Source organism: Anomaloglossus baeobatrachus, chromosome 4, assembly GCF_048569485.1.
Source record: "Anomaloglossus baeobatrachus isolate aAnoBae1 chromosome 4, aAnoBae1.hap1, whole genome shotgun sequence".
In the NCBI taxonomy this organism is placed as follows: Eukaryota; Metazoa; Chordata; class Amphibia; order Anura; family Aromobatidae; genus Anomaloglossus; species Anomaloglossus baeobatrachus.
In genome coordinates this window covers 242,432,196-242,454,180 of record NC_134356.1, presented here as the reverse complement: position 1 = coordinate 242,454,180, position 21,985 = coordinate 242,432,196, and the positions used below count along the sequence as shown (strand labels likewise).

The window sequence follows — 21,985 nt, the reverse complement described above, 5'->3', positions numbered from 1 at the left end:
GAGGGCCTGTAAACCTGAAGTGCCCATTGGAAGGAAGTGGGTCTATTGTAGTATAGCCCTTAGGCAGGGCAGCCAAAAATTGGGAGGCTCCACGTTGTCCCTGGATAGAGACGTGCATGAGGGCCTGTAAACCTGAAGTGCCCATTGGAAGGAAGTGGGTCTATTGTAGTATAGCCCTTAGGCAGGGCAGCCAAAAATTGGGAGGCTCCACGTTGTCCCTGGATAGAGACGTGCATGAGGGCCTGTAAACCTGAAGTGCCCATTGGAAGGAAGTGGGTCTATTGTAGTATAGCCCTTAGGCAGGGCAGCCAAAAATTGGGAGGCTCCACGTTGTCCCTGGATAGAGACGTGCATGAGGGCCTGTAAACCTGAAGTGCCCATTGGAAGGAAGTGGGTCTATTGTAGTATAGCCCTTAGGCAGGGCAGCCAAAAATTGGGAGGCTCCACGTTGTCCCTGGATAGAGACGTGCATGAGGGCCTCAAAACATTAAGTGTCCATTGTCAGGAAGTGGGTGTATTATAGTATAGCCCTTTGGCAGGGCAGCCAAAAATTGGGAGGCTCCACGTTGTCCCTGGATAGAGACGTGCATGAGGGCCTGTAAACCTGAAGTGCCCATTGGAAGGAAGTGGGTCTATTGTAGTATAGCCCTTAGGCAGGGCAGCCAAAAATTGGGAGGCTCCACGTTGTCCCTGGATAGAGACGTGCATGAGGGCCTCAAAACATTAAGTGTCCATTGTCAGGAAGTGGGTGTATTATAGTATAGCCCTTTGGCAGGGCAGCCAAAAATTGGGAGGCTCCACGTTGTCCCTGGATAGAGACGTGCATGAGGGCCTCAAAACATTAAGTGTCCATTGTCAGGAACTGGGTGTATTATAGTATAGCCCTTTGGCAGGGCAGCCAAAAATTGGGAGGCTCCACGTTGTCCCTGGATAAAGACGTGCATGAGGGCCTCAAAACATTAAGTGTCCATTGTCAGGAAGTGGGTGTATTATAGTATAGCCCTTTGGCAGGGCAGCCAAAAATTGGGAGGCTCCACGTTGTCCCTGGATAGAGACGTGCATGAGGGCCTCAAAACATTAAGTGTCCATTGTCAGGAAGTGGGTGTATTATAGTATAGCCCTTTGGCAGGGCAGCGAAAAATTGGGAGGCTCCACATTGTCCCTGGATAGAGACGTGCATGAGGGCCTCAAAACATTGTTCCCATTGCAAAGGAGCGGGTCTCCTGTCGTTGTAATGTCCATTCTGCAAAGAATGGGCGAAAAAATTTACCACTGGGGGTATACCTGAAACAAAGGCCTAACTCTTGTAACGGTCATCATGGTGGCGCATGAGGAGAAGGAGGAGCAGTCCAGCGATTATCCAAAGTCCAGAAGTGTGTACCCATGGGTGACTGGAGGTACATGGCAAATTCCCGTTACAAACTTTAAATTCCGCTCTCATTTGCTGGTGGTGTGGTGAAGTCTGGCCCAATCCAACCCTTGTTCATCTTGATCAGAGTCAGCCTATCAGCATTTTCAGTTGACAGGCGGGTGCGTTTATCTGTAATGATTCCACCTGCGGCACTAAAAACACGCTCTGACAAAACGTTAGCGGCAGGGCAGGCCAGGACTTCCAAGGCGTTGAGAGCCAATTCATGCCACGTGTCCACCTTGGATACCCAATAATTGTAAGGCACAGAGGAATGTCGGAGTACAGTTGTTCGATCTGCAAGGTACTCCTTGAGCATCTGTGCAAACTTAGGATTTCTTGTGGCACTACCCCGCACCTCAGGGTCTGTGGTACGTGAGGGGCTGAGAAAACTGTCCCACATCTTAAAGACTGTTCCACTACCTCTGGCGGATTGGACTTGTGCCTCTCTCGGCTGTACGCCTTGGTTGTCCACTGATTCCTGACCTATGCCGCTAGCGTTTTGTGAGGGGAATGCTTTGCCTACTTCCGTGACTATGGCCTTCCGGAACTGCTGCATTTTGGTTGACCTCTCCGCCTCGGGAATAAGAGACATAAAGTTCTCCTTGTAGCGTGGGTCTAACAGTGTTACCAACCAGTAATGATTGTCGGCCAAGATGTTCTTAACGCGAGGGTCACGAGACAGGCAGCTTACCATAAAGTCAGCCATGTGCGCCAGACTCTTAACAGCCAGGACTTCAGTAGCCTGACCAACACGATGACTGAACATGCTGTCCTCCTCCTCCTCCTCCTCATCTACCCTGTCCTCTGGCCAGCCACGCTGAACCGAGGATATGACTGGTGTGCATGTCATATCCTCAATTTGGCCGGAGATTTGCTCCATGTCTTCATCCTCCTCCTCGTCATAGTCCTCCACTGCACGTTGTGATGAGACGAGGCTGGGCTGTGTGTTATCACCCACACCCACTACTGTTTCTTGCTGCAACTCATCGCGCTCCGTCTGCAATGCATCATGTTTGGTTTTGAGCAGAGACCGTTTTAGAAGGCAGAGTAGCGGTATGGTGACACTAATAATGGCGTCATCACCACTCACCATCTTGGTGGAGTCCTCAAAGTTTTGGAGGATGGTACATAGGTCGGACATCCATCTCCACTCCTCAGGTGTTATGTGTGGAGTTTGACCCATTTCCCGACGGCTTAGGTGATGCAGGTACTCAACAACTGCCCTCTTCTGCTCACATATCCTGACCAACATGTGCAGAGTTGAATTCCAACGCGTGGGGACATCACACACCAGTCTGTGAGCCGGAAGATGCAAACGGCGCTGAAAGCCGGCAAGGCCGGCTGAAGCAGTAGGTGACTTTTGAAAATGTGCAGACAGGCGGCGAACTTTTACCAGCAGATCAGACAGCTCTGGGTATGACTTTAGAAACCGCTGAACCACGAGGTTGAGCACATGGGCCACGCATGGAACATGTGTCAGCTGGCCTCGCCTCAAAGCCGCCACCAGGTTCCGGCCATTGTCACACACGACCTTTCCTGGCTTTAGGTTCAGAGGTGTGAGCCAGTGATCTGCCTGCTGTTTCAGAGCTGTCCACACCTCTTCTGCATTGTGGGGTTTGTCACCTATGCAGATTAGCTTCAGCACAGCCTGTTGCCGCTTCGCCGAGGCAGTGCTGCAGTGCTTCCAGCTTGGGACTGGTGTGGAGGGTACAGTGGATGAGGATGCGCAGGAGGAGGAGGCTGAAGAGCATGACATTCCGGAGCTGTAGAGTGTGGGTGAAACACTGACTGAGGTAGGGCCTGCAAACCTTGGTGTGGGAAGGACGTGTTCCGTCCCTCGCTCAGACTGGGTCCCAGCTTCCACAATATTAACCCAGTGTGCCGTCAACGAGATGTAGCGGCCTTGCCCACAAGCACTTGTCCACGTGTCTGTGGTTAGGTGGACTTTGGGTGAAACAGCGTTGTTCAAGGCACGTGTGATGTTTTGTGACACGTGGTTATGCAACGCGGGGACGGCACACCGGGAGAAATAGTGGCGGCTGGGGACCGAGTAACGTGGGACAGCTGCCGCCATCAGGTCGCGGAATGCTTCTGTCTCCACCAGCCTAAAAGGCAACATTTCCAGCGCAAGCAGTCGCGAAATGTTAGCATTTAGAACTGTGGCATGTGGGGTGTTGGCAGTGTATTTGCGCCTGCGTTCAAAGGTTTGCTGAATGGATAACTGAACGCTGCGCTGGGACAAGGACGTGCTTGATGATGGTGTTATTTCTGCGTAGGCAAGTGCAGGTGCAGGACCGGAGGAGGCTTGTTCGCAGGCAGCATGGACAGGGGATTGGCTCGCATGCACAACCAGCGAAGACGTAGCAGTGACATCAGCAAGCACTGCCCCTCGACTCTGTTGTACTTCCCACAAAGTCGGGTGCTTGGCTGACATGTGCCTGATCATGCTGGTGGTGGTCAGGCTGCTAGTTTTGGTACCGCTGCTGATGCTGGCACGGCAGGTGTTGCAAATGGCCTTTTTAGAATCATCTGGAGCCAACTTAAAAAACTGCCAGACTCGGGAAGACCTAACATTTGTACAGGCACCTTGTGTCGTGTTGTTGTTCCGGGGAACGGTTGCCTGACTTCTGCCTGGAGCCACCACCCTGCTTCTTACTGCCTGTTGGGATGCTATGCCTCCCTCCCTCTGTGCACTGCTGTCCTCGCTCTGCATATCCTCCTGCCAGGTTGGGTCAGTTACTGGATCATCCACCACGTCGTCTTCCTCTTCCGCACCCTGCTCCTCCTCCTGACTTCCTGACAATTGTGTCTCATCATCGTCCACCCCTTGTTGAGATACGTTGCCAACTTCGTGAGAACGTGGCTGCTCAAATATTTGGCCATCTGTACATACGATCTCCTCATGACCCACTTCAACATTAGCTGGCGAGAGGCCAGAATGTGCGAATGGAAACGTGAACAGCTCTTCCGAGTGTCCAAGTGTGGGATCATTAATGTCCGAGGACGTGTACTCAGCCTTGTGGTAGGAAGGAGGATCAGGTTCTGAAATGTGCGGTGCAGTATCACGGCTACTGACACTTGACCGTGTGGAAGACAGAGTGTTTGTGGTGGTGCCAATCTGACTGGAAGCATTATCCGCTATCCAACTAACAACCTGTTGACACTGGTCTTGGTTCAAGAGCGGTGTACTGCTGCGGTCCCCAAGAATTTGGGACAGGACGTGCAAGCGACTAGATGTGGCCCTTTGTTGTGGCGAAATTAGAGCTTGCCCACGACCTCGGCCTCTGCCTGCACCACCATCACGTCCACTTCCTTGTTCCTTGCCAACGCCCTTGCGCATTTTGCAATGCTGTGCTGACGTGTATTCACTAGACTTGGGCGTTATATCCAAGTTTGTGCAAATCGTGCACCTGTACGCTGCCACCGACAGGCACACACGTGCGGTTTTTAAATGCAAGCACGGACGCACTAAGAACCTAGCAGGTTTTAGGAGCAAAAATTAATGAGAACTCTGACACTATCAGCCACTGCTGACTGACGTGTATTATACACTACACTTGTGCGTTATATAATAGTTTGGTAAAAACGCACACTAGTGCACCTGTACGCTGCCACCGACAGGCACACACGTGCGGTTTTTAAATGCAAGCACGGACGCACTAAGAACCTAACAGGTTTTAGGAGCAAAAATTAATGAGAACTCTGACACTATCAGCCACTGCTGACTGACGTGTATTATACACTACACTTGTGCGTTATATAATAGTTTGGTAAAAACGCACACAAGTGCACCTGTACGCTGCCACCGACAGGCACACACGTGCGGTTTTTAAATGCAAGCACGGACGCACTGAGAACCTAACAGGTTTTAGGAGCAAAAATTAATGAGAACTCTGACACTATCAGCCACTGCTGACTGACATGTATTATACACTACACTTGTGCGTTATATAATAGTTTGGTAAAAAGGCACACAAGTGCACCTGTACGCTGCCACCGACAGGCACACACGTGTGGTTTTTAAATGCAAGCACGGACGCACTAAGAACCTAACAGGTTTTTAGGAGCGACAATTAATGAGAAGTCTGACACTATCTGGACTGTTTTAGACTGTGTACACCAGCCCCAGATATGATGAAGGCTGGTATACGGTCACCACTAGGAATGGCTATATACCCTGCCTGCCTGCCTGCCTGTATACTGCTACAATAGTCCTGACAAGGACTCTTCTGGTCACTAGCCTGTATTCCGACCTGGCTATACCCTGCCTGTATACAGCAACAATAGTCCTGAGAAGGACTCTGCTACTGTACTCCGACCTGGCTATACCCTGCCTGCCTGTATACAACTAGAATAGTCCTGAGAAGGACTTTTGGTCACACTGTTTGCAGACCTGCTACGGAAATAGCTATAAAGGGCCGCAAACCTTTCCCTGAAGCAGCGACACTCTCCCTGCACTGACTGTCTGGATGGCTGTGAGCAGAGCACAGCGCGCCGGCCGGTATAAAGGCTCGGTCATGCTGTGCGGGCCTGCCAATCACTGCAATTCCACAACTAACAGGGCTGTGGCATTGCAGTGGTCTGCCAGCCAATCCCTGCATGAGGGCTGGCTCTCAAAAGAGCGCCAACATGCAGAAATGAAGACCACGAGTACAGCACGAGTATCGCGAGATTACTCGGTCCCCGCCGAGTAGCCCGAGTACAGTGATACTCGTGCGAGTACCGAGTAGTAACAAGCATACTCGCTCATCACTACCCATTAGTTGAGCAAGCTGATATTATTTTTCACTAAATGACAGGATTGCTTTCTAATTACTGATAGATTTCACCTGGTCTCTTAACCCTCCTGGCTTTTTGCACCTCTCATTCTGCATGTGTTCAATATTTTTTCCCTTCATAACTTCTTATTATTACACATAACTTAATTTATGGACATCTACGGTTCCATTTCTAAGTCTGCGTGGATTGGATGGGTTCTTACTAACATGTGGTGAGAATTGCATGTCAGTAGCACCTTTCTAAACATATTTTAACTTAAATTGGTGATGTGTTTAATACTTATTTCACCCACAGTATTTTTTATATATGCAAAACAGTTTAAAATATTGTTTAGATACCATAAAAACTTTTTACGTTAAAGGGGTTGGCCACTACTTTATTATTGATAGCCTATCCTTAGGATAGGACCTCAGTATCCAATCGGTGGGGGTGCCTCAAAACACCACGGCAGATCAGTTGATACTGGTGCCGACAGTGTGACGCCCTGGCCTATCAGGTCGTCAAAGGGTATTGTGCAACCTGCCCTTCTGCACAGTATCCAATCCTCCTTGGTTAAGGATCCTTGTCATTTGGTATTGCTAAAATCAGAGCTAGTCAAAACCCTAGGAACACTTTACACCATACCCACCAGACACACCATTGGGGGCCTGAAGGGAATAGGCCCGCCCACTTGGGGGGTTGGTAGGGGAAAGTGAAAAAGTGAAAGGAGAGTTTTCGTGTGGAGGAGAGAGTGCGGAGGTCAGGAGCAGGGCTCCTTGGGTCTACTAGATGGCAGACGTTGGTCTGGGCCTGCTAGGAGCTGGAACCCCGGTCGCAGGGGATCATGTCAAGGGGCACGGATTGCCGAGGAGGGCAACTGGCGGCCTTGAGCCATCTCCGGGCAGGGGCCAGGGCATGACGGGGTACGCGGACCCTAGGCCGGGAAGTAGCTTCAAGCGTCCTGGTAATTTACCCGACAGGGGTGAAGTCTTCAAGATTCATCCCTCACCCGCTCCAAAATTGTGGTACTAGCGCACTGATGGGATAGGACTTTCCCAAACACAGTCCAGAAAATCTCGAGCGTGAACCCTGAGAGCAAGCTCATTCCGTTAGCCATAAAGGTGAGTGGGACCCGATTAGTTACAGACTATAGGGTCCAACAAGTGAGAAGGTGCCACGGAAAAGGCCACAGACTAACAAGCAACACCAAGTGTTATGATCCGGAACCATGGAAGACAACCATAAATTATTGGTAAAAGGTGACAAGAGCAGAGGCAACTAATATGGCCGCCATCCCCTTACTAACTATCACAACTAGAATTAGCCGAGGGGTGAACTAACATCCTGTGCACCGCGAACCCAGCCGGAGAACTAGCTATCCTAAAGGAAGGAAAGATGAATAACTCTCTGCCTCAGAAAATAGATAAAGAATAGCAAGCCCCCCACATTTAAAGACTGCAGTGATAAAGAAAAACACAATACACAGATAGATGATAGGATTAGCAAAAGGTGAGGCCCTACTGACTAAATAGGACAGGACAGGAAAGGGACTGATGGTGGCCAGAGAAAAACCCTGCAAAAATCCAACAACCTGATAGTACAAAAAAGCTTTCAGATTGCTAGATCTGAACTCCGTGCTATACCATTACAAATTCAAGAAGCAACAAACACATGGACTTATAGAAGCAATACTCCAAACATAGCTGCAGGGAGCTTTCCAGCTAAGCAACTGAGAGGGAAGATCCCTGCATGCAAATAAACTGAAAACAACCACAGCAAATGACAAACTCAGATAAGAACCAAAAGAACCAAACAAAAATAAAGAGCCAAGCACTTATCTGGGGTAGATGAGGTCTGGAGCAGGATGAAGCAGGCTGGTGAATAAAGAACAACTGACATCCGGCATAGCCTGCTATCAGACCAGGGTTTAAATAAGCAGAGAGTTAGCAATGGAAACGCCCATTGCTCAACACACCTGGTCTCTGTCCAAATCATTCCTGGCCACAAGAAGGAGCCTCACAGCAGCCAAAGCATAACTGACATTCACAACAACCAAGGGCATGGACCCAAGCGTGCTCCCTCCTTGCTGCAGAGGTGCTCAGAACTCTGGTTTACAAACTGTCGGAGTCAGTGTTCTTGGACTGAGTGAGTACACAAAGACCCTTCCTCTCCCCAACGGCACCCCCAGCACCGCCACCGGGCCCCGGGGCACAAACCCTCTACCCACGGAGGGGGTAAAACACCTTGCTGTCATACCACCACCACTGGGCTCCCCCACCAACACCAGCGGTGGTATCCCATCGTACAACGCACTGTGGGTGGCGTCACAAACTTCTAACTCCCCTGTACATACCCCCCTTTTCAAACTCGAGTGACCGTGCGAACCCCCGGGCCCGGAGACCCCTCGAGCCACTGTTGCTCCGGATCCGAGCGGCTCGGCCGCTGGCACGGGGGCGGTACAACAGCAGCAGTACTCGGATGTTGCAGCAACATAGAAACTCCATCATTTCTATATGTGCCGCTACGTTAGGGAGAAAACACTCCACAATGCCATACAAAGTAAGGATTGGGTCCAGAATCTGCTGGATCCCCATCCCAAGCACAAACTCAATAACATATCAATACATTTCAATTTTAAAAAAATCTTCATCAGGGAAGAGGCATCTCATAAGATGCCTCTTCCCTGATGAAGATTTTTTAAAATTGAAACGTACGTAGGCTCTTCTGAGGTTCTCCTCAGATGGAGCCCCCCCTCATCTATACTCTTTGTACTGATTGGCTGCCTACACTGGGCTTTTCTTTATTGCTATAGGTCTGGTTACATATGGATCCCTATGGGACTGTGGGGATATATGTGCATATCTAGTATTGCCTACTGCCGGGCTATATTCCATATGGAATTTAATACTATTAAAGAGGCAGTTTATCTAGCATCTTGAGTTTGTATGCTCCTTCAGACCGGGTAGTATCCAGCTTAACCCCTTTATAGCCAACATGTTCCAGCCTTGGTTACCATTGTTTGTATGGGGGGGTTATCCGTCATTTATATTTTAACATGTTTTTATGACATCTGGATGTTCACTTTGTATGGTGTGATTAATAAAATTTGTATTTTTGTGCACTTTAAAAACTCTTGTTCTCCTCCTTATGATATGTGCCGCTACGTACAGCAGATCCATCCCCTATTCAAATAAATAGGTGATGGATTTGAATGTGCGACCACTATAGTTTTGGCGGAGCTGTTGTGTTCCAGCAGCATCCAAGAACATCCACCTGATACTGGCGCCAGTAACAGCTGATCGGCGATGGTGTCTGGTATCACCTTCCACCAATCACATGTTCATGGTCTATTCTAAGGAAAGGCCAACAATGAAAAAGTACTGGCCAACCTCTTTTAAAAACTAAATATTCAAATGCGACTCCATTATTCTTGTACTACTACTGCCAAAATGTCTGGGAGTGATATTTAATTTGCTTGATGTATGCTACCAATGTACAGTAAAGTATACCTGTTATTATTGACAAGCTCTTTTCCAGTAAACTTAGTTTCCCACTTTCTGCTATAGTTTGTACAAAAATCTTGTACTGATGATAAGGTTTCAGCTGTTGAATAGTAGTTTGGTTCCTTTCCTCCTTGAAGATTAAAAACGAGTATTCTTCTATGTCCAATACTGTAATATGGTAACCGCAAACAAATTTTCCAAATGGACCAGTTGGTGAATTCCATTGCAAAGATACATTAGTTGATGATATTTTCACAATCTTCAAATTCTTGGGATTTAAGGGTCCTAGAAACAAATTTAAAAGGAAATGTGAGGAAAATAAACAAAAAATCAAACAAGGAACTAAAATGTATTTAGAACATAGTTCTTCGCTATGTTTTGTGTAGTTCACAAATGAGACAAATATAAAGAGATATTTCAAAATCAAAAAAACATACTTGCTCTTTTTTTTCTAAAATTGCCACTTGCTTGTGTGGCGCCCCTGGGCTTCAGGCGCCACGGAGTATTACACCACTTTTCAGGGGTAATATCTATCCCATATCAGGAGAGGGTTAACCTGCTGGTGCCTTCACAAAACACACATATACAACAGTAAGGTGCTTATTCACAGGGGGTTGGACTAGGGCAGACAGGATAGTTAGCCATCACGAAGCATGGGACTTTCCCAGTCGCTAGTGAGAGACCCTGCAGCGGCAGCCGCATACCTGGCCGCTTACCAAAGGTGGTGTCACGATCATCTGATAGACTTTCCCAACTGTCATCCCCATCCTCCACCTCCAACTACCATCTCATCCTCCATTCCTGCCTCCGATCCACCGCCATCCTTCCCTTCCTGTATGCCTCAGGGAAACGGAACCGGGCCAAGGCACCCCGAGATGGCGCAAAGGATCTGCACCCCTCGCTCGGCGATGAGTAGGTTAAAACACCTGCCATGTGGGGAGCTACACTTGTCTCTTGAGCTGAGCTGCAATACCACATACAACCTGTGAGCATAAATGGTGCTGTTCCTATGTTTCTGGAATTTGATATTTTTTTTTGCTAATACTTGAATTCCTCATCATTACCTACTCTTTTTATAGAAGTTTGAGTCTCAGAGTTGGGCTTTCCCTTTTATTAGTTCTAGAATATATTAATTTATACAGTGCTTTGAAAAAGTATTCATATCCTGTCAACTTTTCTCCATTTTTTCCACATTAAGCCCACACATTTAATCGTATTTTACTGGGATTTTATGATATACCAACACTCACTAACACATATTTGGGATGTGTAAAAGAAAATATATAACCTAAAGAATTTCAAAATATAAATCTTAAAATTGTGATGTGAATTTGTATTCATCCCCCTATATCAATACTTTGTAGCAGTTTCTGGAAGTCCTTGTAGAACTATATAAAAAAAAGTTTGTCTTGGGATTTAATCAGTAGCATTAGTCACACCTGTTTCTAGAAGCTTCTGGCAGCTTCTGGAAGTCCTTGTAGAACTATATAAACCAGCAAGAGCAAGCGAGGTGCTGAGCGTCCGAGGTTCTGAAGCAAAGTGTGCAAGGTTTGAAAATAAGTGTGGCATAGTTTCAACACAATTACATAGTGGTGATAACTGTAATTGTTTAATTTCATTAGGGAACTGTTTGTCTGTTTGTCTGTGATACTGTTAAAAAAGAAAAAAAAAAAAAGTTTGTCTTGGGATTTAATCAGTAGCATTAGTCACACCTGTTTCTAGAAGCTTCTGGCAGCTTCTGGAAGTCCTTGTAGAACTATATAAACCAGCAAGAGCAAGCGAGGTGCTGAGCGTGCGAGGTTCTGAAGCAAAGTATGCAAGGTTTGAAAATAAGTGTGGCATAGTTTCAACACAATTACATAGTTTAACACAAGAACATAGTTTGAATTTATCCTTATACGTTTCCCATTGTTTATGGTTTTTTCTTGTTTTTCTACTTTAACGTTTATCCCCATTTAATAGGTGCTCCATGGACAATGCTACCAGGTGTGTATCTTGTCAGATGTATGCATGCCTTGAGCAGCCGTTTGAGGGTGAATATGTCTGCACTCGATGCAAGCATGTTGCGTATTTGGAAGCCAAGGTAACTGATCTAAATAAGCAGCTTGCAACACTCAGGGGCATTGAAAACCTGGAGAGGAGTTTAGAGCTCACTGAGCTTTCTCTGGCTGGGGCCAGTGATATGGAGGAGGGTGGAGGTGGAGAAGATCAGGACCCAGAGGTAGGTAGTTGGGTAACAGTTAGAAGAAGAGGTAGGGGGAAAAGTGTCAGGGAGCCTAGTCCTGACCTGGCGCAACCTAGTAAATATGCCTGTTTGGCTGATATTAGGAATGAAGGGCCAGGACTAGGGTCACTACAGCAGGACGTTGCTCCTAGCAACCAGGAAAACAATTGCTGTAGGAAGGAGGGAAATAGGAGTGCAGCAAAGCCCAGACAGATGTTGGTGGTAGGGGACTCTATAATTAGGCGGACAGACAGGGTCATCTGTCGCCGAGACCGTGAATGCCGAACAGTGTGTTGTCTGCCGGGTGCTCGGGTTCGGCATATTGCGGATCGGATAGACAGATTGCTGGGTGGGGCTGGGGAAAACCCAGCGGTCACGGTGCACATTGGTACTAATGACAAAGTTAGAGGCAGGTGGAAGGTCCTTAAAAATGATTACAGGGAACTAGGAGAGAAGCTGAAGTCCAGGACCTCCAAGGTGGTGTTTTCAGAAATACTATCGGTGCCACAAGCGTCACTAGAAAGACAGCGGAAGCTTAGGGAGATAAATACGTGGCTTAGAAATTGGTGCAGGAAGGAAGGGTTTGGGTTCATGGAGAACTGGGCTGACTTCTCAGTCGGCTACAGGCTCTATGGTAGGGACGGGCTGCACCTCAATGGGGAAGGTGCAGCTGTGCTGGGGGAGAAAATGGTCAGACGGATGGAGGAGCTTTTAAACTAGGATCTGGGGGGAGGGAGGGTAGTGGAGCAAAAAAGGGGATAGATAGAGCAGATAGAGACAGTGAGATGGTAGGGGTCAATGAAGAATTAGGGGGGGATGGGACATGCAAGGAACGTAGGGAGGCTAGGAGTAATAAAGGTGTTAATAGGATTAAATGTCTACTGGCAAATGCAAGAAGTCTTGCAAACAAAATTAATGAATTGGAGACTCTTATGTCAACCATGGATTATGATGTGGTGGGCATTACGGAAACCTGGCTGGATGAAAGCCATGACTGGGTGACAAACATACAGGGTATAGTACATTTAGGAGGGACAGGAAAGACAAAAAAGGTGGTGGGGTGTGTATATTTATCAAATCTAACCTAAAACCTGTGTTGAATGATGACATTGGGGGGAACTGCAACAATGTAGAGTCAGTATGGGTAAATGTACATGGGGAGAGGAATAATGGAAAAATGCTAATTGGAGTTTGCTATAAGCCTCCTAACATACCTGAACAAATAGAGGGTGAAATGCTGAAACAAATTGAAAAGGCAGCTAATAATAATAATCGGGTTCTTATTATGGGGGATTTCAACTATCCAGACATACAGTGGGACATAGAATCTTCTGGTTGTGCTAAAAGCTGTAAATTCTTATCTACCATTCAAGACCATTTCCTCTCTCAGATGGTAGATGAACCGACGAGGGGAGATAATTTGCTAGATTTGGTCCTGTCAAATAGACCGGATACAATTTCAGATCTACAGGTCCGGGAGCACTTGGGCACCAGTGATCATAATATGGTAAGCTTCAACGTAATATTCAATAGAACATTTCAAAGGGGAAATTCTAAAACCTGGAATTTTAGGAAAGCTGATTTCAACAAATTAAGGGAAGAGCTTAAATGTGTAGATTGGGACAAAGTCATGGTAACTGGGGATACTGAACATAAATGGGGAAAGTTTAAGGATATACTGCTAGAATCCTGTAATAAACTTATACCCTCTGGTAATAAAACGTCCCGGAATAAAAATAAACCACTATGGATAAATAAGACTGTACAAAGTATAATAAAACAAAAACAAAGGGCGTTTAAAATCTTGAAGGCTGAGAATACAGAAATAGCATTGCAGGAGTATTAAGATATCAATAGGCAATGCAAAAAAGAAATCAAACAAGCAAAACTAGCTACTGAAACAATAATCGCCAATGACATTAAAATGAATCCCAAAATCTTTTATAAATACGTTAATGCCAAAAGGAAAATAAAGGATAGTATTGGCCCCTTAAAATATAATAACAAGTTAGTTATAGAGGACAAACAAAAGACTGAGATATTAAATAGGCATTTCTCATCTGTGTTCACCAAGGAACTGACTGTACCAGGCATTATTTAACAAGTGAAAAATCAAAGTTCACCACCCGATATAATTAATTTAACACAAGAAGAAGTACGCCTGCGTCTGAGAAAATTAAACATTGACAAATCCCCAGGGCCAGATGGCATTCATCCACGAATATTGAGGGAATTGAGCTCCGTAATTGACAGACCACTGTATCTCATCTTTTTAGACTCGCTTGTAACAGGGTTCGTGCCTCAGGATTGGAGGATTGCTGATGTGGTACCGATATTTAAGAAAGGTAAGAGGGTAGATCCAGGCAACTACCGTCCAGTAAGCCTGACATCAGTAGTATGCAAAGTTTTTGAGGGCATTTTAAGGGATGACATGCAAAAATATGTTGCAGAAAATAATATAATAACTGACAGACAGAATGGATTTATGAAAGATAAGTCGTGTCTAACCAACCTGTTGGGGTTCTATGAGGGGGTAAGTGCAAACCTGGATATTGGTAATGCAGCTGATGTGATTTATTTGGACTTTGCAAAGGCATTTGATACTGTACCACATAATAGCCTTATACTAAAGCTCCAGAAGCAAGGACTAGGGGAAACTATATGCAACTGGGTAAGGAATTAGCTAAAAGATAGGAAACAAAGAGTAGTCATAAATGGAACATTCTCTAAATGGGCCATAGTCAGCAGTGGGGTGCCGCAGGGATCTGTGCTAGGACCAATTCTTTTTAATCTCTTTATTAATGACCTTGTGGATGGGATTGATAGTAAAATGTCAGTCTTTGCTGATGACACCAAACTATGTAGGATATTAAAAACTGAACTTGATAGTATAATATTACAAAAAGATCTGGATAAGATGTCAGAATGGGCAGATACTTGGCAAATGAGATTTAATGTTGATAAATGTAAAGTAATGCACTTAGGACGGAGTAATCCTATAACTGCGTATACATTAAATGGAAGTAAACTTGGGACTACAGAACAGGAGAAGGACTTGGGTATTCTCATTACAAATAAGCTGAGCAGCAGCACTCAATGTCAAGCAGCAGCTGCAAAAGCGAACAAGATGTTAGGGTGTATAAAAAGAGAGATTAGATCCCGTGATCCCAACATATTGTTACCCCTCTATAAATCACTTGTAAGGCCACATCTGGAATATGGGATTCAGTTTTGGGCTCCACATTTTAAAAAGGACATTCAGAAGTTAGAGTCAGTTCAAAGGCAGGCAACTAGACTACTACAAGGAATGGAAGGCCTACCATATGATGACAGGTTGAAAAAGTTAGATATGTTTAGCTTAGAAAAAAGACGTCTCAGAGGAGATCTCATTTATATGTATAAATACATGTGTGGTCAATATAAAGGACTGGCACATGACTTATTCCTTCCGAGGACAATACTAAGGACCAGGGGGCATTCACGGCGAGTGGAAGAAAAGCGATTCCGACAGCTAAATAGGAAAGGGTTCTTTACAGTTAGAGCAGTCAGACTGTGGAATGCCCTACCACAAGAGGTAGTAATGGCAGATACTATAACAGCTTTCAAAAAAGGGCTGGATGATTTCCTCAGTACACACAACATTGTTGGTTATAAATGACTTGGTGACCAGGTGTAGAACTGGTGGAGGAAGGTTGAACTAGATGAACCTAGGTCTTTTTCAACCTTAGTAACTATGTAACTATGTAACTATGTAGAACCACCTTTTGCTGCAGTTACCGCTGCAAGTTGTTTGAGGTATGTCTCTACCAGCTTTGCACATCTAGAGGATGAAATTGCTGCACAATTACATGTCTAAAAAAGCTCTAGCTCAGCGATATTCAATGGAGAACATCTGTGAACAACAATTTTCAAGTCTTGTCACAGATTCTCAATGGTATTTAGGACTGGACTGTGACTGGACAATTCCCACACATGAACATGCTTTAATCAAAACCATTCCATTGTAGCTCTGGCAGGATGATTAGGGTCTTTGTCCTGCTGAAAGGTGAACCTATGAACAAGTCTCAATTGTTTTATAGACTCTAAAGCGGGCTTTACACTCTACGATATTTCTAGCAATTGCTAGCGATATCGTACGCAAAAGCACCTGCCCCCGTCGTGCATGCAATATCGTGTGATCGCTGCCGCAGCAAACATTATTGCTACGGCAGCGTCACACGCACTTACCTGGTCGGCGGCGTCGCTGTGACTGCCGAACAATCCCTCCCTCAAGGGGAGGTGTGTTCGGCGTCACGGCGACGTCACTAAGCGGACAGCCAATCAAAGCGGAGGGGCGGAGATGAGCGAGACGAACATCCCGCCCACCTACTTCCTTCCCCATTGCAGGCAAGACGCAGGTAAGGTGAGGTTCACACATAGCGATATGTGCTGCCGCAGGAACAAGGAACAACTACTATAAACAACCATTAACAATTTTTGGTTTTAGGACGACCTCACCATGGGGAACGATTTTCACCACTTTGGAGGACGTTTAAGGTCGCTGGTAAGTGTTACACGCTGCAATACCGTTAATGACGCCGGATGTGCGTCACTAACGATGTGACCACGACGATAAAACAATAACGATATCGTAGCGTGTAAAGCCCCCTTAACAGGCTTTCCTTCAGGATTGCCCTGTATTTAGCTCCATCCATCTTCCCATCAATTTTCACCAGCTTCCCTGTCACTGCTAAAGAAAAGCATCCCCACAGCATGACATGATGCTGCCACCACCATGTGTTTTGGAGTATGGAAGGAAACGGGAGTACCCAGAGGAAACACACAAACACGGGAGAGAAATTGCAAACTATCAATATTTCTTTTGAGTGCTGCAGTAAACTGAAGAACACAGAGGAAACCCATGCAAACACTGGGAGAACATATAACCTCATTGCAGATGTCCTTCAAAAACTCAACAGACCCTGATAGTAGTAACATAGCCTAACAGCCTGCAGATCGCAGGTGCTGCATCATCTGACGTTCCTTTATTGCACACAAAATACAAAGATTTACCCACACACGTGTTTTTTAAACAATATTTTAACTTACTTGTTTGTATTGAAATAATTGGACTTAAATTGTATTGTGACCCTTCTTCATCCTTCATACAAAAAATAAAACTGTAATTAAGTCCTGGGTTTAGACTCTGAATGGATGCTGTTGTAGAATTTAGTTTTACATTTTCAGAATACTCATTTGAACTGTTGGTATAATATTTTAAATAAAGGTAATATGCTTTTTCAGATGAAAAATGAAGATGACTCCATCTGAACACTGCTCTACTTTCTGAAATATCTTCCACCGAATATGTAAAATTTTCTGAAACATCTGGGACTGTAAAAGAAAACAATCAATATAACGAATTATACATTTCTGTCTCTTTGTGATTGTCTACTGAAATAAAATGGCTGGTATAGATATGATGTAAGGAAATCTGCCAAAAAGAAAGTCTAGCCTGGATCAGGAGTTGTCTTCTCACAATGGTGGTCTTTTGGAATGACTTCATATTACTGTCCGATATTTCGACATCATAACATTGGAGACTATCAGACAGGCACAAACTGTACCAAATATATCGTAGTGCCCAGACTATATAATACATTTGGTGCACCATTCTAGATATTTTTTCATATGCCAGCCATGGCTTGCTATCTTTACACCAATCTTTTACTCAAACTAATAATTTGTTAATAAATGTAGCACATTTTTTAACTCTAATTAGCCACTCTCTGTTTTCTAAATTATTTTAATACTAGTTGGCGAGATGTACCAAGTGCCTAAAATACATAATACCCTTGGTGCATGGAATGTACAATGAGTAAAAGTTTGGACACTCCTGGTCAAAATTATTGGTATTGTGAACACAATACCAAGTTGAAAGTGAAATGATCTCTAAAAGGTATAAAGTTAAAGATGATACATTTGTTTTCTATTTTAGGCAAAAAAATAGTTATTTTCATCTTTTACAGTTTAAAATTAACAATAAAGAAAAATGTGGCAAAGAAAAAGTTTGGCCATCCTGCATGGTTAGCACCTAGTAGCACCTCCTTTGACAAGTATCACAGCTTGTAAACACTTTTTGTAGTAAGCCAAGAGTCTTTCAATTATTGTTTGAGGGAATTTCATCCATTCTTCCTTGGAATAATCTTCCAGTTCTTGGCTGTCTTGCATGCACTGCTCTTTTGAAGTCTAGGCACACATTTTTAATGATGTTCAGATCATGGGACTGTGAGGGCCATTGTAAAATCTTCAGCTTGCACCTTGTGAGGTCATCTATTGTGGCTTTAGACTTGTGTTTAGGATTATTATCCATTTGTAGAAGCCATCCTCTTTTCAACTTCAGGTTTTTTTTACAGATGGTGTTATGTTTGCAATAAGAATTTGTTGATATTTAATTGAATCCATTCTTCCTTCTACCTGTGAAATGTTCTCAGTGCCATTGACTGCAACACAACCTCAAAGCATGATTGGTCCCCCCCATGCTTAATGGTTGGTGAAATGTTATTTATCTGAAATTCTCTGCCCTTTTTTCTACACACATACATTTGATCATTGTGGGCAAAGAGTTATATTTTTACCTCATCAGTTCATAGGACTTGTTTCCAAAATGCACTAGACTTGTACAGATGTTCTATTGTTTAGTTCTGATGCTGAATTTTGGTGAGAAGGCAGGAGAGGTTTTCATCTGCTGACTCTTCAATGAAGTTATTTGTTCCATATTTGTACAAATGTCTCTGAACAGTAGAACAATGTACCACAACTCCAGAATCTGCAAAATCTTTCTGAAGGTTTTTTGCAGTGAAGCAGGGGTTCTAATTTGCCTCTCTAGAAATCCTATGAGCAGCTCTCACAGAAATTTTGTTTGGTCTTCCAGACCTTATTTTAACCTCCACTGTTCCTGTTAACTGACATTTCTTAATTATATTTCAAACTGAGGAAAGCGTAAATTGAAACCGCTTTACTACCTTCTTGTTGCCTTCCCCTGCTTTATAGGCCTCCACCATTTAAATTTTCAGAGTGCTGGCAGCTACTTGGAAGAACCCATGGCTTCTGTTTTTTGGCACAAGATTAGAGGAGGCTGGGTTTTTATAAAGCTGGGAAATTTGCAGCATCTGGCATTGCCTAACAATGATAGCCATAACTCTAACAGGCTAATTAAGGTCTTAAACATTGGTCAAAGCTATCTGAGTACACATATCTGCAAGCATGTCAAGACTTTTGCATCTGCCCACTTTCCTTTTTTGTAATTTTTCAAATATGATGTATGAATATACTGTGTATATATATATATATATATATATATATATATATATATATATATATTGCCTAAAATACAAGAGAAATGTGCCATATTTAACTTTATGCCTTTTAGAGATCATGCTATCTTCAACTTGCTTAACTGCTCACACTAACAATAATTTTGACCAGGGGTGCCCAAACTTTTACATGCAACTGAATGTCAATTTTTAGAACACTTTGAGCCTCCCACAATTCAAGATTAATTAAGAAATTAAGAAAACCCACTTAAATTCTAGTCACATTTCACTTCTTCAATAAAGTGATATGGTAACATGGATACTCACATTCATATTCACAAAGGTAAGGTAAGGCCATGTGGCAAAAAAATGCTGTATAAAAATAATTTGGACCTGTTGCATTTTGCTGTAGGGCATAGCAATCTGTATCATTTTTAGGCAAGTGGGACAACAATGTCACTTCAAATGTATCTAAAGTGAAAACCGATCCATCTGTCCACAAAAGCTCTTCTTCAACCTAAAAAAAAGATAATTATATATGTCATTCAGAAATGTTTTAAATAGATACTACAAAAACTAATTTCTTGAAGTTCTGCAAGGTAGTCATCTAACATGTTCTGTTGAGTGTGGAGGGCACACATGTTCTGGTATAACAGAATGTGTTACCCAAGTGGAGAGGAAACTCTCCAGATTATTGTGGCACATTCAGGGGCCAGTCAAGCTCGCCTGGTGCTCAGGTCATATGGTTCAAAATGTGTTCACCTTACTTAACATATGAAGCTAATATGACAGAAGTCTGTTGTGATAAGCAATTGTCCTCTGCCACTTAATGCGTTGGAAGTTCAGACAGAACATTCATCACCAAGGTTAGGTTTGTACGTTGCATATTTGGTGTGGATTTCTAAAGTGAGCTTTTGATTATGTAAAATGCGCACATATTTTCCATAAGTGTTTATATGTGTACTTTCTTTTTGCAGAAACGCACCAAAAAATGCATCAAAAGAATGCAATGCCAACAGTTTGACCTGAAGATTTAGGTCCCTCATTGAAATGAACATGTAAAATAGAAATTTCAGTAACAGAAATTAACAGGATACTTATTAAAAAAAAACCTAAATAAAACCCAAATTCAGAGCTGATTCTAAATAAGTAAAAACAAACACTGCAGTTGGATAAGATTGAGTTATAATTCATGCACCTTGATGGTGAAGAGGGGAGGCAGGTGATGGCCAGCAGAGCTAAATCATGTTATGCCAAGTTGGACTCCAATCCGCTTCTGGGGTATAAGGAAGAACTAAAGACCCTATTGGGGGAGGCCTTGGAGTCTAACATCATTGATAAAAATGAATTTGAGTATCTTTTACCTGTCTTTCCAGTGGTGGCGACCTTCTACATTTTATCCAAAGTACATAAGGGTTTAAACCCCTTGAAAGGTCGCCCCATTGTCTCAGGCATAGGTGGTCTAACGGAAAGACTGAGTATTTATGTTGATAAAATTCTGCGACCCTTCGTGCTGTCCCTTAATTCCTACCTTGGGGACACTACAGATTTCTTACGTCGGATAGAGGATATTGTTCTGGAGGAAGGCATGCTTTTATGCAGTATCGATGTAGAGGCGTTGTACTCGTCTATTCCGCACTCGGCAGGAGTGGGAGCTGTCAAACACTTTTTGGAATCAAGAGGAAGTCAGTTCTGCCAACATAACGACTTTGTCATCAAAGCACTTGTATTTTGAATTACCAGGAATGTTTTCACCTTTGGAGGGAGGTTCTTTCACCAGCTCAGGGGGACTGCGATGGGGAGTTGCTGTGCCCCATCGTATGCTAATCTCCTCCTGGGCTGGTGGGAGGAAACTGTGGTTTTTGGGGGCCTTCTGGATACCGAGGACATCGTCCTATGGCTAAGGTACATCGACGACGTCTTCGTTATCTGGAAGGGTCAAGTGTGTGATTTCCATTGTTTTATGGCTAAATTGAATGACAACAGTATTGGCTTGAGGTTTACCAGCGAAATTGGCAGGGATAGACTGGCCTTCCTTGATGTGTTGGTGAAAATAGGGCCGGACGGCTGTCTTGTTACCACCACCTTTAGAAAAGCTACATCCTCTAATTCCTTATTGAAATGGGAAAGCGCCCACCCTGGCCCCCTGAAGAGAGGAATCGCCAAGGGACAGTTTATAAGGATGAGGCGTAACTGCTCGGAAGAAGCAGGTTTCAAAAAACAGGCCCTTGACCTGATGGGACGCTTGAGAGAAAGAGGCTACCCTGAGGGGATCATCCACAAGGCGTACAATTCTGTGCGCAATGTGCATCGTATCACGCTTCTGAACCCCAATCAAAGAAAGGGGAATCTATTGATATCCTCAGATTTATCACAGCTTACAACAATGGGGCAGGGGACTTTAGGGGAACCCGCTCTAAATATTGGCGCGTCCTACAGATGGACCCTTTAATCGAAAAGCACCTCTTGACATATCCATCTATTACCTACAGAAAGGCAAAATCCCTGGGGGACAGGCTTTTCCATAGCCATTTTAATGAGGATGGGCCAGGGAGGAAAGCAGATGCGATCAATGGTTGTTTCAAATGTCACGATTGTGTCAATTGTAAATATATCGTGGAAGGAAAGAAATTCACAAATTACAACAAAAAGAGTTTCTCCATAAGATCTTTGATCACCTGTAAATCAAAGGGGGTTATCTATAGGGTTAAGTGTACATGTGGAAAACTCTATATTGGCAAAACTATTAGGGAGCTACGAAGACGTGTGGGAGAGCACAAGAATGATATCCTCA

General features: G+C 44.2%; 1 protein-coding gene across 1 annotated transcript in view; it reads right to left on the bottom strand.

The window, feature by feature from the left end:
• Positions 1-21,985, bottom strand: part of PTPRQ (protein tyrosine phosphatase receptor type Q) — an 855,789-nt gene that overhangs the window by 803,678 nt on the left and 30,126 nt on the right. Inside the window, exons 6-8 of the mRNA XM_075342420.1 lie at positions 19,519-19,708; positions 16,985-17,269; positions 9,679-9,957 (exon numbers count right to left, since the gene is read on the bottom strand). Of these exons, the coding sequence (XP_075198535.1) occupies positions 9,679-9,957; positions 16,985-17,269; positions 19,519-19,708 (754 nt within the window). The remainder of the gene's footprint in view (positions 1-9,678; positions 9,958-16,984; positions 17,270-19,518; positions 19,709-21,985) is intronic.